The following is a 27,506-nucleotide window of genomic DNA, read 5'->3' as shown; positions in this document are numbered from 1 at the left end:
CACAGTCCACGATTGAGGTGATTGTAACTGTGTCAGTGCCAACAAAAACAATTCAGCACTGTCCATGATACTTTGTTTTATTTGCACATCAAAATGTACCCCCTTCTTCAATTCCCAACTTCAAAAATACTCAGGAAAGGAAAACTGTTGAACTAAGAATAATAATTCTATATTACACAAAGGATAATGGACTAAATTTGGACCTCAGTTTTCTAAATCACTATTTAATAGTTTTACGTTCACTCTCACCTGTGACTAGACCCCCCCCCCCCCCCCCCCAGTCCATAGCCCTCTCCTTTCCTTATCTCTTCTCTAACGATCTAAGTTTTTTTCTCATAGACTGTCTACCATTCTGCTAAAACTTTATGTATTAGCTCTCTTCTAACCCTTCACACCATCCCTCTCCTTTCATGTCTATATGTTCCCCCTGACTAATTTTCCTTTCCCCTCCCTCTATTTCCTTTTCTTCCCCCCTTTTCCTACCCTTTCTCTGCTCTAGTCTTTCCTTTTTTTTTATTCTATACAACTTACAAGTATTAAATCACGTTATGAACACTGGGAATTGTTAACCAGAATCATTTGATGTAGCAGAAGATGGCCTTTCTTCCAGGCTTGACCATACCAGTACACAGGAGCCAAGCTGTGGGCGATAGCCATTAGGCTGGCTGCTTATATATATTGGGCTGTAATCGTCCATGGATTGTGTTTTTATGATGTTGTTCACTGTCTTTTATATGAAAACATTAATAAACATATTTTCAACACTAAAACTAAACTTTATGTATTAATAATGCTTGGACCTTGAAGAAGGGTGTACACCCCGAAAAGCTTGTCCTGAAAATGTGGCTGTTTGTGCAAACTAAGACAGTATCACAAATAGTACACAATTGTTTTAGCTACAGTCTAAAGCCCCATACACACTATCAGATTTTCTGCTGATCTTTTCCTATAGATTTACCATAAACATGTAGTGCAAGGGCCTGCCTGATTGCATACACATTGAAACTCGTAAGGTTTGACCTCATATTAGATGGTTTTGGTAAATCTGAAGGAAAAAAAAGCAGAAAATCTGATAGTGTGTATGGGGCTTAAGAACAGAAAAGAATAACAGCGTGTGATGGTCACCTACTATATGTGCTGATGTTGATTTGCACAAGGTTAAGGGAAGCTTTCATATAGCTGCATTCCCTGTGTAAGCACTGATGATTTATAGCAATCAAAGTCAAGCCTACCTCTAATGATTATTCTGTTTTTGGGACTGGGGTATGATATAGGCCTCTCTATGCATTGTTTAAGATGTTAAGAAGGTTTATACAGTAAAGAATATTGTGGTGCAAAGTGCAGCAACCCATAAAAACCAATAATTTTTTCAGCATGCAAGCATTATATCAATGGAGGATACATTCTGAATGGCTGTCATGTTAAAAAAGCTTACTCAGTTTGCCAATTCTATGGAAAAATCTTGTAGGATCTTAGTGTTGAGATCTTTTCATAAACTGCTTTAGTACTGGCAGGTTTTGCTGGGTTAGATATGAGTTGGAAATAGATAGATAGGTTATCTTCATTTTTATATTTGAAGATCTTAGCGTGAAATTGGTGACAGTAATATTCCACTTTAGTTAGACCTGACTTTAAATAGAATGAAAGATCTTGTTTATGATGGTCCAGTAGTCATTATTTCATCTGCCCTTAACTATTCATAGAGGTAAAACCTCTCACAATCTGATATACATATATATTCTGCAGAATATATTGGATGGTGTTGAACCCAAACAAAAAGGCTCCTAAATATTTTCAGTAAATGTTCTGACTTACTGCTTTAACTCTAACTTCATTCTAAATTGAACTCCATCAACTAATCATATTTGAACACCTCAAACTTGATAACAATTTTCTTCCATAATGGGATCACTGCTGTGCTTTTATTAATATTTTTACTCCAGCTTCCTGAGAGCGCTGCACAGGATACCAATTTCACCTGCAGGAAAGAAATAGTTATGATGTTAAAAATCCTGTTTTTCCACATGCCGGTCCCTGCATACAGAAATTTTATAGGCATTTTATATATCCAACATAATTTCCCATCTGCTTCATGTGCTCAGGTGGCCGCGGGTACCACATATAGCCTGCCATTCCAATGAATGCATGCCCATTTTATTTCCCAAATAAGGAAGTTTCCAGTTAACAAGCACTTGCACAGGTAAATAAATATAACACAGAAAGAGGGATGTTTGTTGATTATCCCAAACACATCTCCAAAAAAGGAAAATGCCAGGGCCTCCATTGTGCCTGTTCAGAGATCGTGCATCTGGAAATTTCTCAAACTCCAGAAATACACTACCGGAAACCAGCGGTCCAACATTTGCTCTCCAGCCTAAACCGCAAGATGGAAACATCAGCAAGCACAAAGGAAGGGGATGTTCAGAGGCAATGTGGACATGTCCAGTACATACTTGTAGGTATGTGTTATTACATGTTATTTTTTATTTTTTTATTTCCTAGCAGACAGTCATTTTGTCTTTTTTGTTGTACTCGCTTGTGTGCCCTTCCCTCCCCTTTTTGGGTTGGTTACAGCGATAAAGGGCAATTGTATGATCCTTGGTGCATGTATACAGGGCGGGAGAAAAGCGACTTGGACTACATGTGTCCTTCAATGAGGATCTCCACTGTGGACCATAATCTTATTGCCTGTGATGCACATTAACTGGTAATTATATAACACTGTGATGCTAGAAGTATATTTTGCCTACAGCAAACTGTTCTTAGCATACCATGATGAACAACTTTTTGTTATATATATCCATTTATAGTTGTTTTTTTCTTCTATAATAGACAAATCCTCTGAAGAAGATCCCTGTGAGGGTCGAAACGCATCAGGGTCATTCCCTCATTGCATATACAGGTGTACAGTGTCTATGTGATACAACCATTTTTTGTCTATATATGTGCATCCATACCATGCTTTTATTGCCAAGTGGAGTTCAATTCTTGACTATTGTGTAATTTATTTAATCCTCTTTTTTTATTAATAAACATTTATAAAATAATAAATTCGCCCTATATTGTGCTTTTTCAGTAGTTAATTTCCACTGTGCACAAATATACGCCTCTCACTATACTACAGATATTGTATTGCTGGCCAAAAAACCCCACCATAGGGGATATCTTTTTTCTTTTTCCATTAAATCTAGGGGTGAACAACACTCTCTAACTTCTTAGTGGTGTGTTACCTTTTTCTCGTTTTTTAGGATAGGAGGGTTTAATTACGCTTTAAGGTCTGCTTCTTATCATTACTTATTACACTTAGACAGAAAGCAAGAACAAAAGAGAAAGCCAAAGATAAAAAAACACCACATCCCAATTAGACCATTTGAAAACAGAAGGGACTTAGAGGTCACTAGACCTCAGGACTTTTTAGGTGTTTGATTATATGTTTAGCACATTTATAGCAAAAAATTCACCATAAATTGCATATTACAATTTTTATTACAAAATCGTAAAAAAGAAACATTACAAAAAACTTTTTCTTATTGCACTTCCAAAGACTTTACACATAAAATATCAATACCACTCTTTTCTCAACATGTTTCGCTCCAAAAGAGCTTCCTCAGGAGACAATGCGTAGTGACTATTGAAAATACAAGCAACAAAAAATATATTAAATATTTATAACAAATAGTTTTGTATAAAAAAGATTTTTAAAAAATACTAATTGTGCATTGCATATACAGATTATACAGATCATGTGTTGAATTATACAAAAATAAATGATCATAATGAATGTAATAGATATAGTTAATATAATTTAAAAAAAATTCTCTCTCTCTCCTCCTTCTCTCTTCCCTTCCTTTTTTCCCCAAATGTATTATATTTACTATATCTATTACATTCATTATGATCATTTATTTTTGTGTAATTTTAACACATGATCTGTATGATCTGTATATGCAATGCACAATTAGTATTTTTTCAAAATCTTTTTTATACAAAATGATTTGTTATAAATATTTAATATATTTCTTGTTGCTTGTATTTTCAATAGCCACTACGCATTGTCTCCTGAGTAGGGATGAGCCGAACACCCCCCGGTTCGGTTCGCACCAGAACTTTCGAACGGACCCCAAATTCGAACGAACTTTAGAACCCCATTGAAGTCTATGGGACTCGAACGTTCGAAATGAAAAGTGCTAATTTTAACGGCTAATATGCAAGATACTGTCCTAAAAAGGGTTTGGGGACCTGGCTCCTGCCCCAGGGGACATGGGTCAATGCCTAAAATGTTTTTAAAAATTGCCGTTTTGGCGGGAGCACTGATTTTAATGACGATTAAAGTGAAAAAAAAAAAGTGAAATATTCCTTTAAATATGGTGCCTGGGGGGTGTCTGTAGTATGCCTGTGAAGTGCCACGTGTTTCCCGTGTTTAGAACAGTCCCTGCACAAAATGACATTAAACGGAAATAACACCATTTAAAACTGCTTGCGGTTTTAATGTTATATCTGGTTCCTGCAATATGGTTGAAAATCATTGAGAAAAATGGCATGGATAGCCCTCCCTGCCCATTACCAGCCCCTTTAGATCTTGTACGCATATTAAGGGGAACCCCGTACCCATATTAAAAAAAGGAAATGCGTGTGGCCCCCAGGCCCTATATACTCAGAACAGCAGTATACAGGCGGTGCAAACAAGACAGGGACTGTGTAGGTTTGTTGTGTTAAGTTGAATCTGTTTGTAATTTTCAACTGGTACATTTTTAAAGTGTAGCTCCAGTCAAAAAAAACTATTTTTAAGCTTTTTGGAAAACATAGGGAAGGGTTATCACCCCTGTATAATTTGTTTTGTCATCCATCTTTTTTCATCTCACTTGCTGTTGTCTCCTTCTGTTTGCAAGTAGGAGGTGTTTGTAAATTGGATGTTTGAAAGTAGGGGCCTGCCCTATATGCTCTGCAGAAATGGCGGAACAAGGTGTTGGTTTTGCCACAACATTGTAAGCCCTCAAAGTGACTCTTGGTGGGCGCTGGAGCGCCCTGCTATGAACTATTATATCAAGAATTGTAATTACATGCCATTGTTGAACAGTGGTAGAAAAATTGACCTTTGGTGGTTGTGGTGCTGGTGCCACAACACTATAAGTCCTCACCGTTACTCTGGGTGGGCACAGGAAGGGGCCCTCCTGTGAAATATTATATCAAGAATTGTAATTACATGTCCCTGTTAAACAGGGGCAAAAAAATTTGGCCTTAGGCACTGCTGCTGGTGCCACCACACTGCAACCTCTCCCATATACTCTAGTTTTATTGCAGGAATTAGCCCTGCTGCAAAGCATTGCATCAAAAATTGTAATTAAACGCCCCTGTTAAACAGGGGCAGAAAAATTTGGCCTTAGGCACTGGTGCTGGTGCCACCACACTGCAACCTCTGCCATATACTCTAGTTTTATTGCAGGAATTAGCCCTGCTGCAAAGAATTGCATCAAAAATTGTAATTAAACGCCCCTGTTAAACAGGGGCAGAAAAATTGGGCCTTAGGCACTGGTGCTGGTGCCACCACACTGCAACCTCTGCCATATACTCTAGTTTTATTGCAGGAATTAGCCCTGCTGCAAAGCATTGCATCAAAAATTGTACTTAAACATCCCTGTTAAACAGGGGCAGAAAAATTGGGCTGATGGCATCAACCAGAACCAGAAATGTTCTTCCAACATATCAGCGGAGGAGGAAGAGGATAGACAATCAACATAACAGGACAGTCACTCAGCATCAGCATAGGCAGTCTTGAAGGGATGTGATATTTCAAAAAAAATTATTCTGTTACATCAGCTTCAGGTGCTTGGTAGCTGTGGGTGATCCAAGACTGATTCATCTTGATGAAGGTCAGTCGATCAACTGATTCGGTGGACAGGCGCACCCTGTGATCGGTAACAAAGCCACCAGCAGCACTGAAGGTGCGTTCCGAAAGAACGCTGGATGCAGGACAGGCCAGTAGCTCAATTGCATACTGTGCAAGCTCTGGCCAGTGATCCATCCTCAAGACCCAGTAAGCCAGAGGATTTTCGGTGGGAAAGGTGTCCAAGTCTGACCTTGCCCCTAGGTATTCCTGCACCATGTAAATCAGACGCTGGCGATGGGTGCTGGAACCGATCATACCTTGGGGCTGCGGACTAAAAAATTGTCTGAAAGCATCAGTCAGACGGCCACTTGCTCCTTCTGACCGATGCCTCAGCAACACGTTGTCCAGGACCAGGAGTTTGTAACCTCCCAGTCTCTGGGAACGCGTTGCACAGACCTTTCTGCAAGGCCTCCCGGAGATGTCTCATCCTCTGCTCCCTCTGCGATGGCAAGATAAGGTCGGCAACCTTACCCTTGTACCGTGGATCAAGGAGAGTGGCCAGCCAGTAATGGTCCCTCTCCTTGATCCGAAGAATACGAGGATCCTTCCGCAGGCTTTGCAGGATCAGGGAGGCCATGCAGCGTAGGTTAGCTGAGGCATTCGGTCCGGAGTCCTCTGGGTCACTAAGGACAACATGATCCGCAGCTACCTCCTCCCAGCCACGTACAAGTCCACGTGTTTCTTGGGACTGTAAATCATCCCTACAAGACTGCTGCTGCTGCTGCTGATGCTGATGCTGATGCTGAGTGCCAGCCTCCACCTCCATGCTGACACAATCATCCTCCTCCTCCTCTTCCTCCTCCTCATCCTCTTCCTGTGTGATGGGTGGCACAGCAGGAACACTGTCAGGATAAAGGGGGCCTTGAGAGGCAAGGAAGTCCTCCTCTTCCTGCCTCTGTTCTGCCTCAAGTGCCCTGTCCATTATTCCACGCAGCGTATGCTCCAAGAGGTGGACAAGAGGTACAGTGTCACTGATGCATGCACTGTCACTGCTCACCATCCTTGTGGCCTCCTCAAACGGTGACAGGACAGTGCATGCATCCCTGATCATGCCCCACTGGCGTGGTGAGAAAAAACCAAGCTCCCCTGACCCTGTCCTGGTGCCGTAGTCGCACAGGTACTCATTGATGGCCCTCTGCTGCGTGTGCAGCCGCTGCAGCTTGGCCAATGTTGAGTTCCATCTGGTGGGCATGTCACATATAAGGCGGTTCTTGGGCAGGTTCAACTCCTTTTGGAGCTCAGCCAGCCGAGCCCAGGCATTAAATGATCGGCGGAAATGCACACAGACTTTCCTGGCCTGCTTCAGGACATCCTGTAAGCCGGGGTACCTGCCCAAGAACCGCTGCACCACCAGTTTAAGGACGTGAGCTACACAGGGCACATGGGTCAGTTGTCCCTGTCGGAGGGCGGAGAGGAGGTTGGTGCCATTGTCGCAAACCACCATTCCTGGCTTAAGCTGGCGTGGCATCAACCACCTCTCGGCCTGCCCCTGCAGAGCTGACAAAACATCCGCCCCAGTGTGGCTCCTGTCCCCCAAACAAACCAGCGCAAGCACGACATGGCATCGTTTTGCCTGCGTACTTGCGTAGCCCCTGGAACGCCTATGGAGCACCGCTGGTTCTGAGGACAGAGCACTGGAAGAGGCCATGGAGGAAGAAGAAGAGGAGGGGGTGGAGGAGAGAGGTGTGTCACAACCAATAGTAGCATTTTGGAGGCGTGGTGGCGGAACAACCTCCAACACTACTGCACCTTGTCCTGCATCCTTCCCAGCTGTCAGAAGAGTGACCCAATGGGCCGTGAAAGACAGGTAACGTCCCTGTCCATGCCTGCTGGACCATGAGTCAGTGGTAATATGCACCTTACCGCTGACCGCCCTGTCCAGCGAGGCAAGGACATTGACTTCCACATGCCGGTAGAGAGACGGAATCGCCTTCCGTGAGAAAAAGTGGCGTTTGGGGACCTGCCACTGAGGAACCGCACATTGTACAAACTCACGGAAGGGGGCCGAGTCTACCAACTGAAAAGGCAGCAGTTGAAGTGCTAGCAATTTAGCCAAGCTAGCATTCAAGCGCTGGGCATGTGGATGGCTGGGAGTGAACTTCTTTCGCCGGTCCAGCAGCTGGGGCAGGGACATTTGCCTGCTATAATCAGACGTGGGTGTACCTCTAGCAGAGTTCCCGGAAGCACTTGGCTGTGACACACCTAATTCTACACCTTCATTCCTCTCAGAGCAGGTTTCAGAGAGGACTGAAGGTCTAGTGGGGTTGGAGATGCCAGCTGATGAGGAGCAAGGAGAGGTCCGCTTTGTTCTTTGGTGTGGGTCTTTGAGGTACGCTTGCCAACGAGCTGCATGGCAGGTCAACATATGTCTGGTCAAGCATGTGGTGCCCAAGCGGCTGATGTTTTGGCCATGTGAGATACGCTTGAGACATATGTTGCAAATAGCAGCGGTGCGATCTGATGCACTCGTCTCAAAAAAGGCCCACACCAAAGAACTTTTAGAATAACGCGCAGAGGCAGCGCTCTGCACAGGCGGAGCTCTGCGGTGTGATTCAGTCGGTGTGCTGCCCCTAAGCTGGCCCCCGGAGGGCATCCTGCCTCGTTGGACATGTGCCTCCTCCTCCTCCTCCTCCTCTCTCCTTACAGGCACCCACGTGGAGTCAGTGCCCTCATCATCCCCTCCCTCTTCATCGCTGTAGCAAACCTGGCAGTATGCTGCAGCTTGTGGAACATGACTGCCAGATTGCTGTCCTTCTTGAGCATCCCCTCTCTCTGCGCTCACGCTACTGCCTTCCTCTAGCTGAGTGTCATCATCAGAGCCCACAAAACACTGGGCATCCTCCTGGAGCATGTACCCAACACTGTGCTCAAAGAGTTCAGGAGACTCCTCAGGAGGACGTGGTGGGTCTAGGGAAGGAGTCACTGATGATGACATTGAGAGGAGGGAAGACGATGCGTTGGCAGCTGCTTTGCTAGTACCCTGAGCCTGGGTGAGAGAGGATGAGGAGGATGAAGAGGGCTTGGTCATCCACTCTACCAAGTCATTGGCATGTTGCGGCTCAACATGTCCAGCTGCCGAAAAGAAGAATAAGCGTGTCCCATGGCCACGTGCTGATGACAATGCACCGCGTCCACGACCAGCACTGTTGTCTCTAGACACAGAGCCTGCTTGCCCTCTTTTATCGGCTCGCGCCTGTCTGCCTCTCCTTGCTGGCCTTCCAGACATGGTAATGGCCTGAAGGGAGTTGGGTAAAAAAGCAGTTGGGTAGTGTATATTGTGCTAGAGGCACACAACACCCACTAACTCCTGCAGATGCCTTTATTATAGAACACCAGAGATAAAGGGGTATATACAGATGTATACTGTGCTGTGCTGGAGGCACACACAACTTCCAATAACTCCTGCAGATGGCAAGTGGTCTCAAATAGAGAAGAGCTATGTAGGTGGATATAGCGGTATGTACTGGGTACAGAGCACGCAGACAGCACGCACTAGCTCCTAACACTACTGACTGCAAGCTCTATTATAAAAGATAGATCACTAGCTATATAGGTGAGGTGAATATAGCGGTGAATACTGCGGTCAGGGCACGCAGACAACAACCACTACACAACAGCAAGATCGAAAATCGTCCGAAAAAGATGGGTGTGTACTGTGTTGAAGGTACACAGAACACCCACTAACTCCTGCAGATGCCTTTATTATAGAACACCAGAGATAAAGGGGTATATACAGATGTATACTGTGCTGTGCTGGAGGCACACACAACTTCCAATAACTCCTGCAGATGGCAAGTGGGCTCAAATAGAGAACAGCTATGTAGGTGGATATAGCGGTATGTACTGGGTACAGAGCACGCAGACAGCATGCACTATCTCCTAACACTACTGGCTGCAAGCTCTATTATAAAAGATAGATCACTAGCTATATAGGTGAGGTGAATATAGCGGTGTATACTGCGGTCAGGGCACGCAGACAATAACCACTACACAACACCAAGATCGAAAATCGTCCGAAAACGATCGGTGTGTACTGTGTTGAAGGTAAACAGAACACCCACTGCTTCAGACGCCAACACACTACACAAGGCCGGCACGCTGGTGGCCTTATATAGTGTGGGGCGTGCACTACACAGCCTGAGCTATGATTGGCCACAGGCATCCTGCCTGTGGCCAATCATGGCTCTCCTCGCTGCTGGCCCTGCGATTGGCCAAGCATGCGGGGTCACAGTGCATGCTTGGCCAATCATGAGCCAGCAATGCACTGCGCCATCGCAGTGCATTGTGGGCCGTGAGCGCCACACGAATTTGGTGCGAACGGACCAAAATGTTCGGACTTCGCCGAACGGACGAACAGCCGATGTTCGAGTCGAACGTATGTTCCAGTCGAACGTATGTTCGAGTCGAACGTATGTTCGACTCGAACACGAAGCTCATCCCTACTCCTGAGGAAGCTCTTTTGGAGCGAAACATGTTGAGAAAAGAGTGGTATTGATATTTTATGTGTAAAGTCTTTGGAAGTGCAATAAGAAAAAGTTTTTTGTAATGTTTCTTTTTGTAAATTTTGTAATAAAAATTGTAATATGTAATTTATGGTGAATTTTTTGCTATAAATGTGCTAAATATATAATCAAACACCTAAAAAGTCCCGAGGTCTAGTGACCTCTAAGTCCCTTCTGTTTTCAAATTACTTATTACACTTGTTCAAGATGATGATGATGATGGAAAGGGAATTTGGATATGGTTATTTAGGCCTTATGGGCCTTCCAGGACCAAGAGTCAAGTTGCAACTGGATCTGCTACTATCTCTGTTGCTAAGCCACTGGAGGGACAGTCCTTCTTAAAAGGGACATGGAGTTCACACAGTTTATTGTCCCACAACATTTACCGTACTTCCTATTTCTAGTCTATATGAACATTTTAATGTATTTTAGCCCCGGTCCTTCTTAAAAGGTCATGAAGCCTCTACGACTTCATGTACGACATGCGATTTACAAATTGTACCTGAAGTAACACCTAATGTGTTTTTTATGGCAGTGTCTTAATAGATACGATTTCAAGTAGTACGATTTGAGAAATAGTTCATGTATTTCTTTTTCAGGACTTCAGCACGATTTCACTATAGACTATAATGCAAATCATGCTGCAAATCGTACCGGTGTCTATATCAGCACTACTTGAGCCTGAAAAAAGTTAAATATGAACTCTTTGCTACTTAACCACTTGCCGACCGCCTAACGCCGATGTACGTCGGCAGAATGGCACGGGCAGGCATAAGCACGTACATGTACGTGATTTGCCTCCCGCGGGTCGGGGGCCCGATCGGGCCCCCGCCCGGTGCCTGCGGCGGTCGGTTTTCGTTCGGGAGCGATCCCGGACGAGGGGACGGCCATTCATTCATGGCCACCCCCTCGCGATCGCTCCCGACGAATAGAAATCCCCGGTGACATCACTTCCTCTCCTGTAATGTAAACACAGGAGAGGAAGTGATGTATTCTCTCCTCCGTGTCGGTATTTTTCGTTCCGACACGGAGGAGAGCGGATCAGTGAGTTGCACCAACACATCCCACACACAGTAGAACATGCCAGGCACACTCACACCCCCCCTTTACCCCCCGATCACCCCCCCAATTACCCCTGCCCCCCAGTCACAGTGACACCAATGTCATTTTTTTTTTTTTTTTTTTTTTTTTGCATTGGTGTCATTTGTGACTGTAATAACTGTTAGGGCAGTTAGAGTTAGCCCCCTTTAGTTCTAATGTACCCCCCTAACCCCCCCAATAAAGGTTTAACCCCGTGATCACCCCCCGTCGCCAGTGTCACTAAGGCTGGGTTCACATTGCAGCGGTTTATGAGAACGAATGTGATTCGCACCGCACTGCAGTGCAAATCACATCCGATCTCTGTGCGATTCGAGTTCAGCCATTCGCCGCACCCGCCGCACCCGCCACACCCGCCGCACCCGCCGCAAATTCGCACGGGACCCTTTTTTTGGCCCGCAGCAGAATCGGATCGCATGGGTGTTCACACCATGCGATCCGAGTTTGCAGATCGCACTGCGATATGCGAACTGATCTGGGGGTGTCAGTAACATTTCACTGACACTCCCAGCAGTTCGCATAGGGCAGTGTGAACTGCCGCCGGGAGGCATGCGATGCGGGAACCCGCCGCGGATTCGCGGCGTTTCCGCATCGCTCCAGTGTGAACCCAGCCTAATAAGCGATCATTTTTCTGATCGCCGTATTAGTGTCCCAGGTGACGCTAGTTAGGCAGGTAGGTATTTAGGTTCGCCGCAGCTTTTTATAGCGCCAGGGACCCCCATATACTACCGCATAAAGCCCCCTGATTGCCCCCTAGTTAACCCTTTCACCAGTGATCACCATATAACTGTTACAGGTGACGCTGGTTGGTTAGTTATTTTTTTATAGTTTCAGGGCACCCGCCATTTATTACCTAATAAAGGTTTAACCCCCTGATCACCCGGCGGGTGTCATTTGTGACTAATAACTGTTAGGGCAGTTAGGGTTAGCCCCCTTTAGTTCTAAGGTACCCCCCTAACCCCCCCAATAAAGGTTTAACCCCGTGATCACCCCCCGTCGCCAGTGTCACTAAGGCTGGGTTCAGATTGCAGCGGTTTGAGAACGGATGTGATTCGCACTGCAGTGCAAATCACATCCGATCTCTGTGCGATTCGAGTTCAGCCATTCGCCGCACCCGCCACACCCGCCGCACCCGCCGCAAATTCGCACGGGACCCTTTTTTTGGCCCGCAGCAGAATCGGATCGCATGGGTGTTCACACCATGCGATCCGAGTTTGCAGATCGCACTGCGATATGCGAACTGATCTGGGGGTGTCAGTAACATTTCACTGACACTCCCAGCAGTTCGCATAGGGCAGTGTGAACTGCCGCCGGGAGGCATGCGATGCGGGAACCCGCCGCGCATTCGTGGCGTTCCCGCATCGCTCCAGTGTGAACCCAGCCTAATAAGCGATCGTTTTTCTGATCGCTGTATTAGTGTCACAGGTGACGCTAGTTAGGCAAGTAGGTATTTAGGTTCGCCGCAGCTTTTTATAGCGCCAGGGACCCCCATATACTACCGCATAAAGCCCCCTGATTGCCCCCTAGTTAACCCTTTCACCAGTGATCACCATATAACTGTTACAGGTGACGCTGGTTGGTTAGTTATTTTTTTATAGTTTCAGGGCACCCGCCATTTATTACCTAGTCTCACTAGTGTACCCCTAAATTTAGGGGTGTCTACTTTCCAAAATGGGGTCATTTGGGGGGGGTTTGTGCCATCTTGGCATTTTATGGCCTTCAAAACTGTAACGCCCTTAGAAAGCCTGAAGGCGGTGCTTGGTTTTCGGGGCCCCGTACGCGGCTAGGCTCCCAAAAAGTCCCACATATGTGGTATCCCCGTACTCAGGAGAAGCAGCAGAATTTATTTTGGGGTGTCATTTCACATATGCCCATGGCATGCGTGAGCAATATATCATTTAGTGACAACTTTGTGAAAAAAAAAAAAAAAAAAAAAAAGTTTGTAATTTTCCCGCAACTTGTGGCAAAATATAAAATATTCCATGGACTCAACATGCCTCTCAGCAAATAGCTTGGGGTGTCTACTTTCTAAAATGGGGTCATTTGTGGGGGTTTTGTGCCATCTTGGCATTTTATGGCCTTCAAAACTGTAATAGGTAGTGAGGAGTGAAGTCAAATATTTACGCCCTTAGAAAGCCTGAAGGCGGTGCTTGGTTTTCGGGGCCCCGTACGCGGCTAGGCTCCCAAAAAGTCCCACATATGTGGTATCCCCGTACTCAGGAGAAGCAGCAGAATTTATTTTGGGGTGTCATTTCACATATGCCCATGGCATGTGTGAGCAATATATCATTTAGTGACAACTTTGTGAAAAAAAAAAAAAAAAAAAAAAAGTTTGTAATTTTCCCGCAACTTGTGGCAAAATATAAAATATTCCATGAACTCAACATGCCTCTCAGCAAATAGCTTGGGGTGTCTACTTTCTAAAATGGGGTCATTTGTGGGGGTTTTGTGCCATCTTGGCATTTTATGGCCTTCAAAACTGTAATAGGTAGTGAGAAGTGAACTCAAAAATTTACGCCCTTAGAAAGCCTGAAGGCGGTGCTTGGTTTTCGGGGCCCCGTACGCGGCTAGGCTCCCAAAAAGTCCCACATATGTGGTATCCCCGTACTCAGGAGAAGCAGCAGAATTTATTTTGGGGTGTCATTTCACATACGCCCATAGCATGTGTGAGCAATATATCATTTAGTGACAACTTTGTGTAAAAAAAAAAAAAAAATTTTTTTTTTGTCATTATTCAATCGCTTGAGGCAAAAAAATAAAATATTCAATGGGCTCAACATGCCTCTTATCAATTTCCTTAGGGGGTCTACTTTCCAAAATGGGGTCATTTGGGGGGGTTTTGTACTGCCCTGCCATTTTAGCACCTCAAGAAATGAGATAGGCAGTCGTAAACTAAAAGCTGCGTAAATTCCAGAAAACGTACCTTAGTTTGTAGATGTGACAACTTTTGCGCAAACCAATAAATATACAATTATTGACTTTTTTTTTACCAAAGACATGTGGCTGAATACATTTTGGCCTAAATGTATGACTAAAATTGAGTTTATTGGATTTTTCTAATAACAAAAAGTAGAAAATATCATTTTTTTTCAAAATTTGCGGTCTTTTTACGTTTATATCGCAAAAAATAAAAATCGCAGAGGCAATCAAATACCATCAAAAGAAAGCTCTATTTGTGGGAAGAAAAGGACGCAAATTTTGTTTGGGTACAACATTGCATGACCGCGCAATTACCAGTTAAAGCAGCGCAGTGCCAAAGTGTAAAAAGACCTCTGGTCATTTACCAGCAAAATGGTCCGGTCTGAAAGTGGTTAAACATTTGTTCATAACATCACTGTTCCTCCCTGTGACATGGATAGCCCCTCTCACTGAAGTAGCACTGAAGTCATACCAAATCTTTACAAATCTCAAATAAATAGTGCTGAAGTAGTGGTTAAAGTCAGGCTTTAAATCGCACTACATTAAATCGTACCTGGTGTGACCGCAGGCGATTTTTTAAATGTCATTTTGTATAGTAGGGAAGAGTTACAACTTCTGCTAGGATTTATTGCTGTCTGTGTCCACATTAAGGATAATTACCCTCTATATTTTTGCTGGTGACCATTGCTACTGGGGCTAAAAGTGAGGGAACATCCAAAATTTGGATTTGCTACTGGATCAGGAATAGAGAAAAAATATCCAGTTTGGACAACTGTTTGGGTTTGTGTTCAATAGAACACAAACCTCCTCCTTTCTGTAATAATGTATAACTACAGGCTGCTGAAATTATATTACTGTTATTTAAACTTCATGAAACAGTGGTCAACTTAGAGTATTGTACAAAGTTCAGTAAAACATAAAACCTATCCCAAGATCATCCTTTACTGTTCTGACTACACTAAACAGAAAAAAGCAGAATAATAATAAAAATATTGATAACTTTTTTTTACAGAATCAAAAAATAATGATAATAATTGAATACCACATGTAGCCATTGGTCTAATAAAGAGGAAGTAAACCCCGCAACTTATTGCTGTTTTTTCTAATAATTTAATTCTTTTAAACCTTGAGGAGCGACAGATATATAAAGTTGTCCAAAACGATCTTTATAGATACCATTTTTAGCTGTTTTAATCTTTTGGCTCTTCTGGGAATCGTCCGTGCCACTCATTCCCCTGTGTGACGTCCTATACAGTCACAAGGGGGAGAACCAGGAAGGAGAGGATCATACTGCAGCATTGTGAGGCTTCGCTCTATGCCATTCTGAGTGTCACATAATGGCATGTGTATAAGAAAAAAACGCGCTGCAAAACAAATTAATCTAAAAGCTGCAACTCAAAGTGATATACAACACTATCAGCACGTGGGAAAAAATGAAGCTGCCCTAAAAAAATTTGATAAGGTAAGCAGTAATATCACAACCACTCATAAACATGTAAATATACAATATGAATCCCCAATATCAACATCGATAACTCTCAAAGAGAGAATGTATATATATGAAAAATATCAGAAAGTGTACGGAACAAAGTACAAATTATAGTTTGTAAATAAATATGTAAATTCCAATAAGGAACGACTTGTCTCCTCATCACTTAGGGAGTGGGGTAAGATGTACTTCACCCGATCTGTATTCCTCAGATGTTCATCTGCTCGTGAGGTGAGGCATACATTGACCGAATCGCCCTCTGCACGGCTCTTGATGGCATTCAGTGGCAGGAACCAGCGGGTTCGTCATACATTCCTTTGTATGACAAAACACGTAGGGCGTACGACGTGCTGACGTCACCGCATGTTGGTCTCACTCCGTATTGCACGGGCGAACTGTTTGTTTTAAGCTGGCCGGCTATTTTGAATACGTTTCAGTCTTATGTCATTTTACTTTTTGTTTCAAATAAAACCCTCAGATTTTACCGATGTGTGTCTTATTTTTATTCTTTTCATGGCCACAGAGTGTTGTTTGTTTTAAACATCTGGCTGGTTCCTGCCGCTGAACGCCATCAAGAGCCATGCAGAGGGCGATTCGGTCAACGTATGCCTCACCTCACGAGCGGATGGACATCTGAGGAATACAGATCGGTTGAAGTACATCTTACCCCACTCCCTATGTGGTGAGGAGACAAGTCGTTCCTTATTGGTAATCTGGTAAGCCTAATTCATATAGGTGGTGGATACAGAGCACGGTGAACCATTGAGGACTTGGCACTGGGTGTTCTTTCTCTTCATCCCACGGATTGGACTTTTTTCATTTAATTTACATATTTATTTACAAACTATAATTTGGACTTTGTTACGTACACTTTCTGATATTTTTCATATATATACATTCTCTCTTTGAGAGTTATGAATGTGGATATTGGGGATTCATATTGTATATTTACATGTTTGTGAGTGGTTGTGATATTACTGCTTACCTTATCACATTTTTTTAGCGCAGCTTCATTTTTCTCACATAATGGCATGGCAAGCAGAGGAAGCTGAAGCGGCACACATTGTGTGCCGTTAAAGGAGATACATAGTGTGCAAGTGCGGGCGATGTCACAGCACTAGGGATGAGCTTCGTGTTCGAGTCGAACGTACGTTCGACTCGAACATTGGTCGTTCGGGCGTTCGCCGAATTCCGAACGTTTGGGCCGTTCGCGGCAAAATTCGTGTGGCCCACAATGCACTGCGATGGCGCAGTGCATTGCTGGCTCATGATTGGCCAAGCATGCACTGTGACCCCGCATGCTTGGCCAATCGCAGCGCCAGCAGCGAGGAGAGCCATGATTGGCCACGGGCGTCCTGCCTGTGGCCAATCATAGCTCAGGCTGTGTAGTGCACGCCCCACACTATATAAGGCCGCCTTTGAGGCGGCCTCGTGTAGTGTGTTGGCATCTGAAGCAGTGGGTGTTCTGTGTACCTTCAACACAGTTACACACCAATAGTTTTTGGCTGATTTCCTATCTTGCTCTTGTGTAGTGGTTACTGTCTGTGCCCTGACCGCAGTATACACCACTATATTCACCTCACCTATATAGCTAGTGATCTAGCTTTAATAATAGAGCTTGCAGTCAGACCAAAGAACAAAGCGGACCTCTCCTTGCTCCTCATCAGCTGGCATCTCCAACCCCAATAGACCTTCAGTCCTCTCTGAAACCTGCTCTGAGAGGAATGAAGGTGTAGAATTAGGTGTGTCACAGCCAAGTGCTTCCGGGAACTCTGCTAGTGGTACATCCACATCCGATTATAGCAGGCAAATGTCCCTGCCCCAGCTGCTGGACCGGCGGAAGAAGTTTACTCCCAGCCATCCACATGCCCAGCGGTTGAATTCTAGCTTGGCTAAATTGCTAGCACTTCAACTGCTGCCTTTTCAATTGGTAGACTCGGCCCCCTTCCGTGAGTTTGTACAATGTGCGGTTCCTCAGTGGCAGGTCCCCAAACGCCACTTTTTCTCACGGAAGGCGATTCCGGCTCTCTACCGGCATGTGGAAGGCAATGTCCTTGCTGCCTTCTGGCTGCTGGGAAGGATGCTGGACAAGGTGCAGTAGTGTTGGAGGTTGTTCCGCCACCACGCCTCCAAAATGCTACTATTGGTTGTGACACACCTCTCTCCTCCACCCCCTCCTCTTCTTCTTCTTCTTCCTCCATGGCCTCTTCCAGTGCTCTGTCCTCAGAACCAGCGGTGCTCCGTAGGCGTTCCAGGGGCTACGCAAGTACCCAGGCAAAACGATGCCATGCCGTGCTTGCGCTGGTTTGTTTGGGGGACAGGAGCCACACTGGGGCGGATGTTTTGTCAGCTCTGCAGGGGCAGGCCGAGAGGTGGTTGACGCCACGCCAGCTTAAGCCAGGAATGGTGGTTTGTGACAATGGCACCAACCTCCTCTCCGCCCTCCGACAGGGACAACTGACCCATGTGCCCTGTGTAGCTCACTTCCTTAACCTGGTGGTGCAGCGGTTCTTGGGCAGGTACCCCGGCTTACATGATGTCCTGAAGCAGGCCAGGAAAGTCTGTGTGCATTTCCGCTGATCATTTAATGCCTGTGCTCGGCTGGCTGAGTTCCAAAAGGAGTTGAACCTGCCCAAGAACCGCCTTATATGTGACATGTCCACCAGATGGAACTCAACATTGGCCATGCTGCAGCGGCTGCACACGCAGCAGAGGGCCATCAATGAGTACCTGTGCGACTACGGCACCAGGACAGGGTCAGGGGAGCTTGGTTTTTTCTCACTGTCACCGTTTGAGGAGGCCACAAGGATGGTGAGCAGTGACAGTGCATGCATCAGTGACACTGTACCTCTTGTTCACCTCTTGGAGCATACGCTGCGTGGAATAATGGACAGGGCACTTGAGGCAGAACAGAGGCAGGAAGAGGAGGACTTCCTTGCCTCTCAAGGCCCCCTTTATCCAGACAGTGTTCCTGCTGTGCCACCCATCACACAGGAAGAGGGTGAGGAGGAGGAAGAGGAGGAGGAGGATGATTGTGTCAGCATGGAGGTGGAGGCTGGCACTCAGCATCAGCATCAGCAGCAGCAGCAGTCTTATAGGGATGATTTACAGTCCCAAGAAACACGTGGACTTGTACGTGGCTGGGAGGAGGTAGCTGCGGATCATGTTGTCCTTAGTGACCCAGAGGACTCCGGACCGAATGCCTCAGCTAACCTACGCTGCATGGCCTCCCTGATCCTGCAAAGCCTGCGGAAGGATCCTCGTATTCTTCGGATCAAGGAGAGGGACCATTACTGGCTGGCCACTCTCCTTGATCCACGGTACAAGGGTAAGGTTGCCGACCTTATCTTGCCATCGCAGAGGGAGCAGAGGATGAGACATCTCCGGGAGGCCTTGCAGAAAGCTCTGTGCAACGCGTTCCCAGAGACTGGGAGGTCACAAACTCCTGGTCCTGGACAACGTGTTGCTGAGGCATCAGTCAGAAGGAGCGGTGGAGAAGGTGGCCGTCTGACTGATGCTTTCAGACAATTTTTTAGTCCGCAGCCCCAAGGTATGATTGGTTCCAGCACCCATCGCCAGCGTCTAATTTACATGGTGCAGGAATACCTAGGGGCAAGGTCAGACTTGGACACCTTTCCCACTGAAAATCCTCTGGCTTACTGGGTCTTGAGGATGGATCACTGGCCAGAGCTTGCACAGTATGCAATTGAGCTACTGGCCTGTCCTGCATCCAGCGTTCTTTCGGAACGCACCTTCAGTGCTGCTGGTGGCTTTGTTACCGATCACAGGGAGCGCCTGTCCACCGAATCAGTTGATCGACTGACCTTCATCAAGATGAATCAGTCTTGGATCACCCACAGCTACCAAGCACCTGAAGCTGATGTAACAGAATAATTTTTTTGAAATACCACATCCCTTCAAGACTGCCTATGCTGATGCTGAGTGACTGTCCTGTTATGTTGATTGTCTATCCTCTTCCTCCTCCGCTGATATGTTGGAAGAACATTTTTGGTTCTGGGTGATGCCAGCAGCCCAATTTTTCTGCCCCTGTTTAACAGGGGCGTTTAATTAAAATTTTTGATGCAATGCTTTGCAGCAGGGCTAATTCCTGCAATAAAACTAGAGTATATGGCAGAGGTTGCAGTGTGATGGCACCAGCGCCTAAGGCCCAATTTTTCTGCCCCTGTTTAACAGGGGCGTTTAAGTACAATTTTTGATGCAATGCTTTGCAGCAGGGCTAATTCCTGCAATAAAACTAGAGTATATGGCAGAGGTTGCAGTGTGATGGCACCAGCACCAGTGCCTAAGGCCCAATTTTTCTGCCCCTGTTTAACAGGGGCGTTTAAGTACAATTTTTGATGCAATGCTTTGCAGCAGGGCTAATTCCTGCAATAAAACTAGAGTATATGGCAGAGGTTGCAGTGTGATGGCACCAGCACCAGTGCCTAAGGCCCAATTTTTCTGCCCCTGTTTAACAGGGGCGTTTAAGTACAATTTTTGATGCAATGCTTTGCAGCAGGGCTAATTCCTGCAATAAAACTAGAGTATATGGCAGAGGTTGCAGTGTGATGGCACCAGCACCAGTGCCTAAGGCCCAATTTTTCTGCCCCTGTTTAACAGGGACATGTAATTACAATTCTTGATATAATATTTCACAGGAGGGCCCCTTCCTGTGCCCACCGAGAGTAACGGTGAGGACTTATAGTGTTGTGGCACCAGCACCACAACCACCAAAGGTCAATTTTTCTACCACTGTTCAACAATGGCATGTAATTACAATTCTTGATATAATCGTTCACAGCAGGGCACTCCAGCGCCCACCAAGAGTCACTTTCAGGGCTTACAATGTTGTGGCAAAACCAACACCTTGTTCCGCCATTTCTGCAGAGCATATAGGGCAGGCCCCTACTTACTAACATCCAACTTACAAACATCAGACAGCAGCAAGTGAGATGAAAAAAGATGGACGACAAAACAAATTATACAGGGGTGATAACCCTTCCCTATGTTTTCCAAAAAGCTTAAAAATAGTATTTTTTGACTGGAGCTACACTTTAAAAATGTACCAGTTGAAAATTACAAACAGATTCAACTTAACACAACAAACCTACACAGTCCCTGTCTTGTTTGCACCGCCTGTATACTGCTGTTCTGAGTATATAGGGCCTGGGGGCCACACTTTTTTCCTTTTTTTAATATGGGTACGGGGTTCCCCTTAATATGCGTACAAGACCCAAATAGGCTGGTAATGGGCAGGGAGGGCTACCCATGCCATTTTTCTCAATGATTTTCAACCATATTGCAGGAACCAGATATAACATTAAAACCTCAAGCAGTTTTAAATGGTGTTATTTCCGTTTAATGTAATTTTGTGCAGGGACTGTTCTAAACACGGGAAACACTTGGCACTTCACAGGCATACTACAGACACCCCCCAGGCACCATATTTAAAGGAATATTTCACTTTTTTTTTCCACTTTAATCGTCATTAAAATCAGTGCTCCCGCCAAAACGGCCGTTTTTAAAACCTTTTTTTGCATTGACCCATGTCCCCTGAGGCAGGAGTCAGGTCCCCAAACCCTTTTTAGGATAGTATCTTGCATATTAGCCATTAAAATTAGCACTTTCCATTTCGAACGTTCGAGTCCCATAGACTTCAATGGGGTTCTAACGTTCGTTTCGAACGCGGGGTCCGTTCGAAAGTTCTGGTGCGAACCGAACCGGGGGGTGTTCGGCTCATCCCTACACAGCACCTAGAAGGACGATTTACATCGCAAACACAACTGTGAGTGCACTTTAACAGGCAGCGATCAGCTGCCTGTGCTATCTAGATTAGATTGAGCTAAAGTAGTAGAGGAGGGTTTACAACCACTTTAATGTGCTAAATAAGCACATATAATACAAAGCAGTACTGGGGCATTTCTAGATAATATACACAATATAACAAATAGCACAGGTATTATTAACTTACTGTTAATGCAGTCAGCCAGGTTCTTCAGCTGTTGAACATTATCCAGTACCTCAATACTTTGTGTATATGAATTGTAGCGAACCGAGAAAGGACGAGGTATTGTGGCAGCAAATTTCCTGTCAAAATGATATAACATTGCAAGTTCATTCAAATGAATACACTTTATTTGCTGTCTATAAATCACTCATGAAAAGTACATTAGTAATGTATACTCTTATTAGGATGACATTTATCCTTCAAACTTCAGTCTTAAAAAGTCTCAGCAGGCAAAAAGCCTTATCAAAATTGGTCGGAAATATTACATCCTGAAAACTGTGTACATTCTGATAAATGATGAAACTACTGAGTTTGAAAGAGTCATAGTAAAAGCTGGTGCCTACATAAGCACAAGAGTTCTCACCTCACTTTCTCTTTGGCATCTTCAAAACTTTCAGCAACAAAATAAACTGGTTGGAACTCTGTTATTGGGTATTTCTGTTTAGATGTCTTCTCTGGTTCAAAGGGTTTCACTTCTGGCTTCTCTGTTAAACAGTACTGCAAAAAGAAAAAGACAACATGAATGGGTAAATGCACAGGTGGGAATGTATAATGAGTAATAAAGTGTTTCTATGATCTGAATGTTTTTTTCTTTGTTTTGGATAATGTGGGGAAGGGTTAGAACCCTTATAAAGGTTCTATTTTTATTGAAGACTCTGTTGGCAAGAATTTCCCCTACTCATACCTCCCAAAATTTTGAGATAGGAACGAGGGACACCTACAAACAAACATATGTAGGCATAGGACACTCCCCCTGCCACACCCCCTTAAAGGAGAATTAACCAAAAAAAAAGGTCAATTAAATCCACAAGGGCTTTTTTTTACCACTACTATTTCTTTATATTGGCTGTTAAAATGTACAAATGCAGCAATTTAGAAATTGGATGAAATGTTTAGCACTGGGAAACACTTTTTGAAAGATTAAAAAGTGCATTTTATATACAACTATATGGATCAGACCAAAATGAGGGACAAATGAGGAGGACAGAGGGATGGAGGCATATTGCTCCAAATCATGGACAGTCCCTTGAAAACAGGGACAGTTGGGAGCTATGCTTACTCCCTGCTTCGAGGATAAAGTTTTACTATACAGGAAGTGAGGAAAATCTGAAACAGGAAAACAAACAACAATAAAAACTGCAAAGCATTCTAGCTATCCACTACCAATAAAGCAGATATTGTATTATGGGTGATGGGTGATCAAAAGACACAACATCCCTGCCCAATTTAAACCAAAAATAAATATGAATATGAGACCATTTAGGTGTCAAAATAAAACAAACATCAATTCAAATAGTACTGTATTATTAAAAATACTTTTAATGTATAATACATGAGTTATAAAAGCATTCTATGATGGACCTCAGGATTAAGCCTCTACCCATGGTACATACATCACAGAATAACCCAGAAATATGTGTACTTTTGATTATTATGACATATACATATATACGGATTACATTACTGAGCAAAGATGGACATTTTAAGGCAATTTGCCATCAGCTTTATCAGTAAGACAGAGGTGATATAAGATGTATTTCCAGGTGCACAATAAATGCAACAAACCTATAACCAAACCCCCCCTAAGACTGGTATCCTAAAGATGTCACAAATGACTAGATCAACAACCTGCAGTTTGTCATACATGATCAGTATGTTAAGCCTAGTAATTCCTATTTAAGTATACAGTATACAGCAATGAACTCAAGACAGGCTTTCTGGATGTTCCCAGTGCCCCCCCCCCCCCCCAAGCTGTAACTTTCCTTAAATCCTCATCCAGTATGTGTCTCCACCATGCTCTTCCACCAACGTCCACTACTTAACTTCAAAGAACATTTTTACTTCTGCCTGTGTTGCTTTTGGAGAAGAAATATTGTCCCTGGGAGGAAGTGTGGGGAAATCTCTGAGTGAGTCCTACTCCCTATCCATGCTATCCAAAACTAACACAAATGCTTTGGCTTTAGACATGCTTTACTACAGGACAAATCTATTTTGGTTACAGTAACTTAAATGCAATTTAGTTGTGGTTTCCATGCATTTCATGATATAGTCATATTAAAAAGGGTTGTAACACAAGGACAGTACATTGTAAAGTATATATTCCCAAAGGCAAACTAGATATCTTTATCGCTCTGTCCTAATTTCACAACTAGTATTACTGCATGTAAGTAAATTACACATTATTCTGTGCTTTGCAAAAGAAATATTGGTGAGTTACATCTTTATTCTGGAAGGCTTGGGTGAATTTTCTTTTATATTTGTGGGCAAACACATACCTTCCTGTTAGTCAAAACTTGGCTCTGGATTGATCAAACATTTTTAGGCCATTCATGTGTGATGGTGGTAGTGGATTGATTCTTCCTACCTAGTAGGACTACCGTCATGTGCAGCCCCCGCCACCCCAGCAGACTGGCTAGTCTTAATATCACACTAACAATATCAGATGTCATTGCCACACAAGACATATTGAGGTTGAAGAGAGGTTAAAAGAGACCCCTGTGCATAAGTAAACCAAGAACTGACAACTACAGCACAAAGCTCTGATTGAGTTTTATTGAATAAAGCAGCACTAAGAGTCAAGCAGATCCAGTAAATGCTGTAACCCATGCCAACAAATCTGCTTTCAGTTTACTGAAGTTAGATCATTGATGGATGAACTCTGACTGGCTGCTTCTTGGATTACAGAATAAGCCAAATGTGAATTGTTTTTCACATTTAACATTTCGCAGTGGTGTTACAATGCAAAAAACTGACCCTTAATATACAGCTTGTTCTAATTCCTGGACCACAGACATTGCAGCTAGTTAATGACATTTACACTTTCTGCATTGCACTTTGATTGTAAAATAAATATATTAGAATTGAGTATAGAAAAACCAAACCTGTAATTCTCCAAATGATGAAAGCAGGCCAGCTCCATAAGCCTTTATTTTATCTTCCTGTTTGCAAAGGCCGAATTCAGCAGTGAACCAATACACCTTGTGGGGGAAAAATAATCATTATTAGTACACGGTAAAGAAAGTAGATGCTAAATTTAAAAAAGCAAATCTCATCTCTACGTTAGTGAAAAAAACACTACTTGTGATCCTTGTAAGGAGATTCCATAATACATTGCATTATTGATTGTTGATTCTGATTATTGATTTCACCCTGAAGATATAAGTTCAGGATTGCTTATCTGCTTAGTGATTTAAAGAGACTTTCTTGATACATTTCAGAAAATCTATCTCATGACAGTATTGCTTAATAACTGAATTATCTCATTGCCATGTCTATCTATTTCTGTTAAATGTCTTCATCTTAGGAAGCATCTGTTTGTGGTTTTCATCTCTGTACACTGTTACTGGGTATGAAAAGGCTAGATTTGGTTTTTAGGAAGTTGTGGCTGGGCACATCATGGTCAGCAGACGGTAACAGAAAGTAAGGAATTATTGAACTGTAATAGCTTTGAAATACAGAGGTTAAGATTAAGGTCACAAGACATTAACGAATAATATGCTAATGAACATTTATGTGTATCATTTTGATTGGCCCCCAAAATTGGGGCAGAGTTTTGTAAAAACAGTATAAAACGGCGAATCCAGTATTAAAGAGTTGTAACCATTTCAGCATACCTATTGTGTCTGTATGAGTCATTGGTTATCCGCCGGCGAGGACCTCCACTGAGCCATCTCCAAGAGCCTAGGCCACAAGGAGAAGACGGGCAACCTAACAGTTTTGGTACCAGAAGTGGGGTGTGGCGTTTGTTTGAACAGGTAAGACACATTCTGCTCCTTTTTACCTATTTTTGGTAACTGGTGTTGGTGCTTGCCTTGTTCAAATAACCTTGTATATCCACCCACTTACATAACTGTGCCTTCGCAACGGGCTAGGCTGGCCCCTTGGGAGGTTAGAGGGGCTCGCAGGTATTTTGGGTTTTTTGAGTAGTCTGACTAGGCTGGTCTGACTGTATTGAGTAGAGGTGTATATATATATATGTGTGTTTAAAACTCGGGAAGTATAGGATACGCCCGTAGTATAAGGAGTGGCTGAGTGGACGCCCAATCTTTTTGGGGAAATATTGGAAAGTGCACTTATAATAACATGTTGATATAATGTAACTTTATTTGGCCATTGTATATATATATATATATATAAGATTTTGCTTGTTTTTCTTTTAGGTACCACCGTAAGTATTTAGGGTGTATAGAGAATTAGAGATAAGTGTATGGTATATATATGTATGACAACTGAATGTAAAGTATTGTATTGATTTGAAAGGTTTTATTAAGGCATTACACATATATGCACTAAATGAACAACATAAATCAGGAACCCGATTGTAGTGAGATAGCGCCCGCCTGCCCACATTGCACCTTTGGTTTACTGTTCCTTAGTGTTGACAGGACGTGGATCCTGCTTACCACTAGACCAACTGGGTTCTCATACCGACTTGGTGCAAGGGGAGTATATCCTACCACGAGGAGGGGTTTCCTATACCGAGTACTGAGGGTTAACCTTCATAGCTATATCAGCCCCACAGCAATAACAGACGAGGGGACTTATTCCCAAGTCAGGGAACAGATTATAGCACAAACAGGTTTCTTTCATCTCTGTCCCTGTACTAGACACACCCTACCAAGGTTATTAGATGGGGAATTCTGCAGCAACCCAGACCACGGCCAACCCATCCCCCTATGAGTATGTTAAAAACACACTACCGGGGCCACAGGTAGAACCTTTTTGGACACAGGTCAGAGAACGGTGCCAACAGCTAGGAATACATGACCCAGGACCACTAGGTCCCTGTTCAGAGGATGATTGGAAAGAGGTGAGCAAGGTGTGTCAGGTGCACAAGCACTCTTATCCACCTGGGAAATGGGAAGACACCCAGTACATGAAAGATTGTTACAAAACATGGAATAAATGCTTAGCCAAGTATAAAACAAAGTATGTAACTAAAGTCCCCACAGTAAAGCCTGTAAACTCACCCGCCCTATCTCAGCAACCTGAGGCACCACCACCCCCCCCTTATGTGATGGTTAAACAGGAAGATGGAACATTGGGTCCACGTCTTCAGCTGTATCCATCTTTAGACCCAGCAGTGTTGGCCACCATAGTGTATGGGGCAGCTGATCAGGCACAAGTTACACGATGGGAAAACGAAAGTAGAAGCAGGAAAGAGGAAGTCCGGGCAGAAGGTATACAAAGTAGGGAAGAAGAGAGGATTAGAAAAATGGAAAGGGAATTAGAAGAGAAGTTAAAAGAGCTTAGAGAAAGAAAGGAGGAATTAGAGCAGAAAATGTCTAGGAGGGAGGAAGAGCTAGAAGAGTACAAAAGAGAGCTGGATAAGAGGGAAGGTGAGATGAGAGAATATTCTGCGATAACTAAGGAAGAAAGGGATGGAAAGACCCTGAAAGAGGGGGAAGAGGAAGGAGTCGGGAAGTTAAGCCCCAGGGAAAAGGAATGGGAGGAGAAACAGAAAGAATTTAATAAGAGACAGCAGGAAGAGGAAGAAAGGATAGAGAGGAAAAGGGAAGATTTAGAGGCATACGAAAGGAAACTAGAGAAAGAGGCAAGAAGGATTGAGGAGGCCAAGGGAAAGATAATTTCACAGCCATCCAC

General features: G+C 44.0%; 1 protein-coding gene across 2 annotated transcripts in view; it reads right to left on the bottom strand.

The window, feature by feature from the left end:
- Positions 1-277: 277 nt before the first annotated feature.
- PAH (phenylalanine hydroxylase) overlaps positions 278-27,506 on the bottom strand; it is a 100,709-nt gene continuing 73,480 nt past the window's right edge. For both annotated transcript variants that reach the window (XM_077472180.1, XM_077472181.1), the window contains 4 exons: positions 24,785-24,880; positions 22,267-22,400; positions 21,867-21,982; positions 278-1,978 (listed from right to left, as the gene is read on the bottom strand). In XM_077472180.1, the coding sequence (XP_077328306.1) occupies positions 1,935-1,978; positions 21,867-21,982; positions 22,267-22,400; positions 24,785-24,880 (390 nt within the window). In that variant the 3' untranslated portion in view covers positions 278-1,934. The remainder of the gene's footprint in view (positions 1,979-21,866; positions 21,983-22,266; positions 22,401-24,784; positions 24,881-27,506) is intronic.

This window comes from Lithobates pipiens, unplaced genomic scaffold (assembly GCF_037356315.1).
Source record: "Lithobates pipiens isolate NorthernLeopardFrog02 unplaced genomic scaffold, aLitPip1_a1.2 Scaffold_8, whole genome shotgun sequence".
Classification (NCBI taxonomy): Eukaryota; Metazoa; Chordata; class Amphibia; order Anura; family Ranidae; genus Lithobates; species Lithobates pipiens.
Note: the sequence above shows the minus strand (reverse complement) of the source record. Positions and strands in the feature narration are given on the sequence as shown.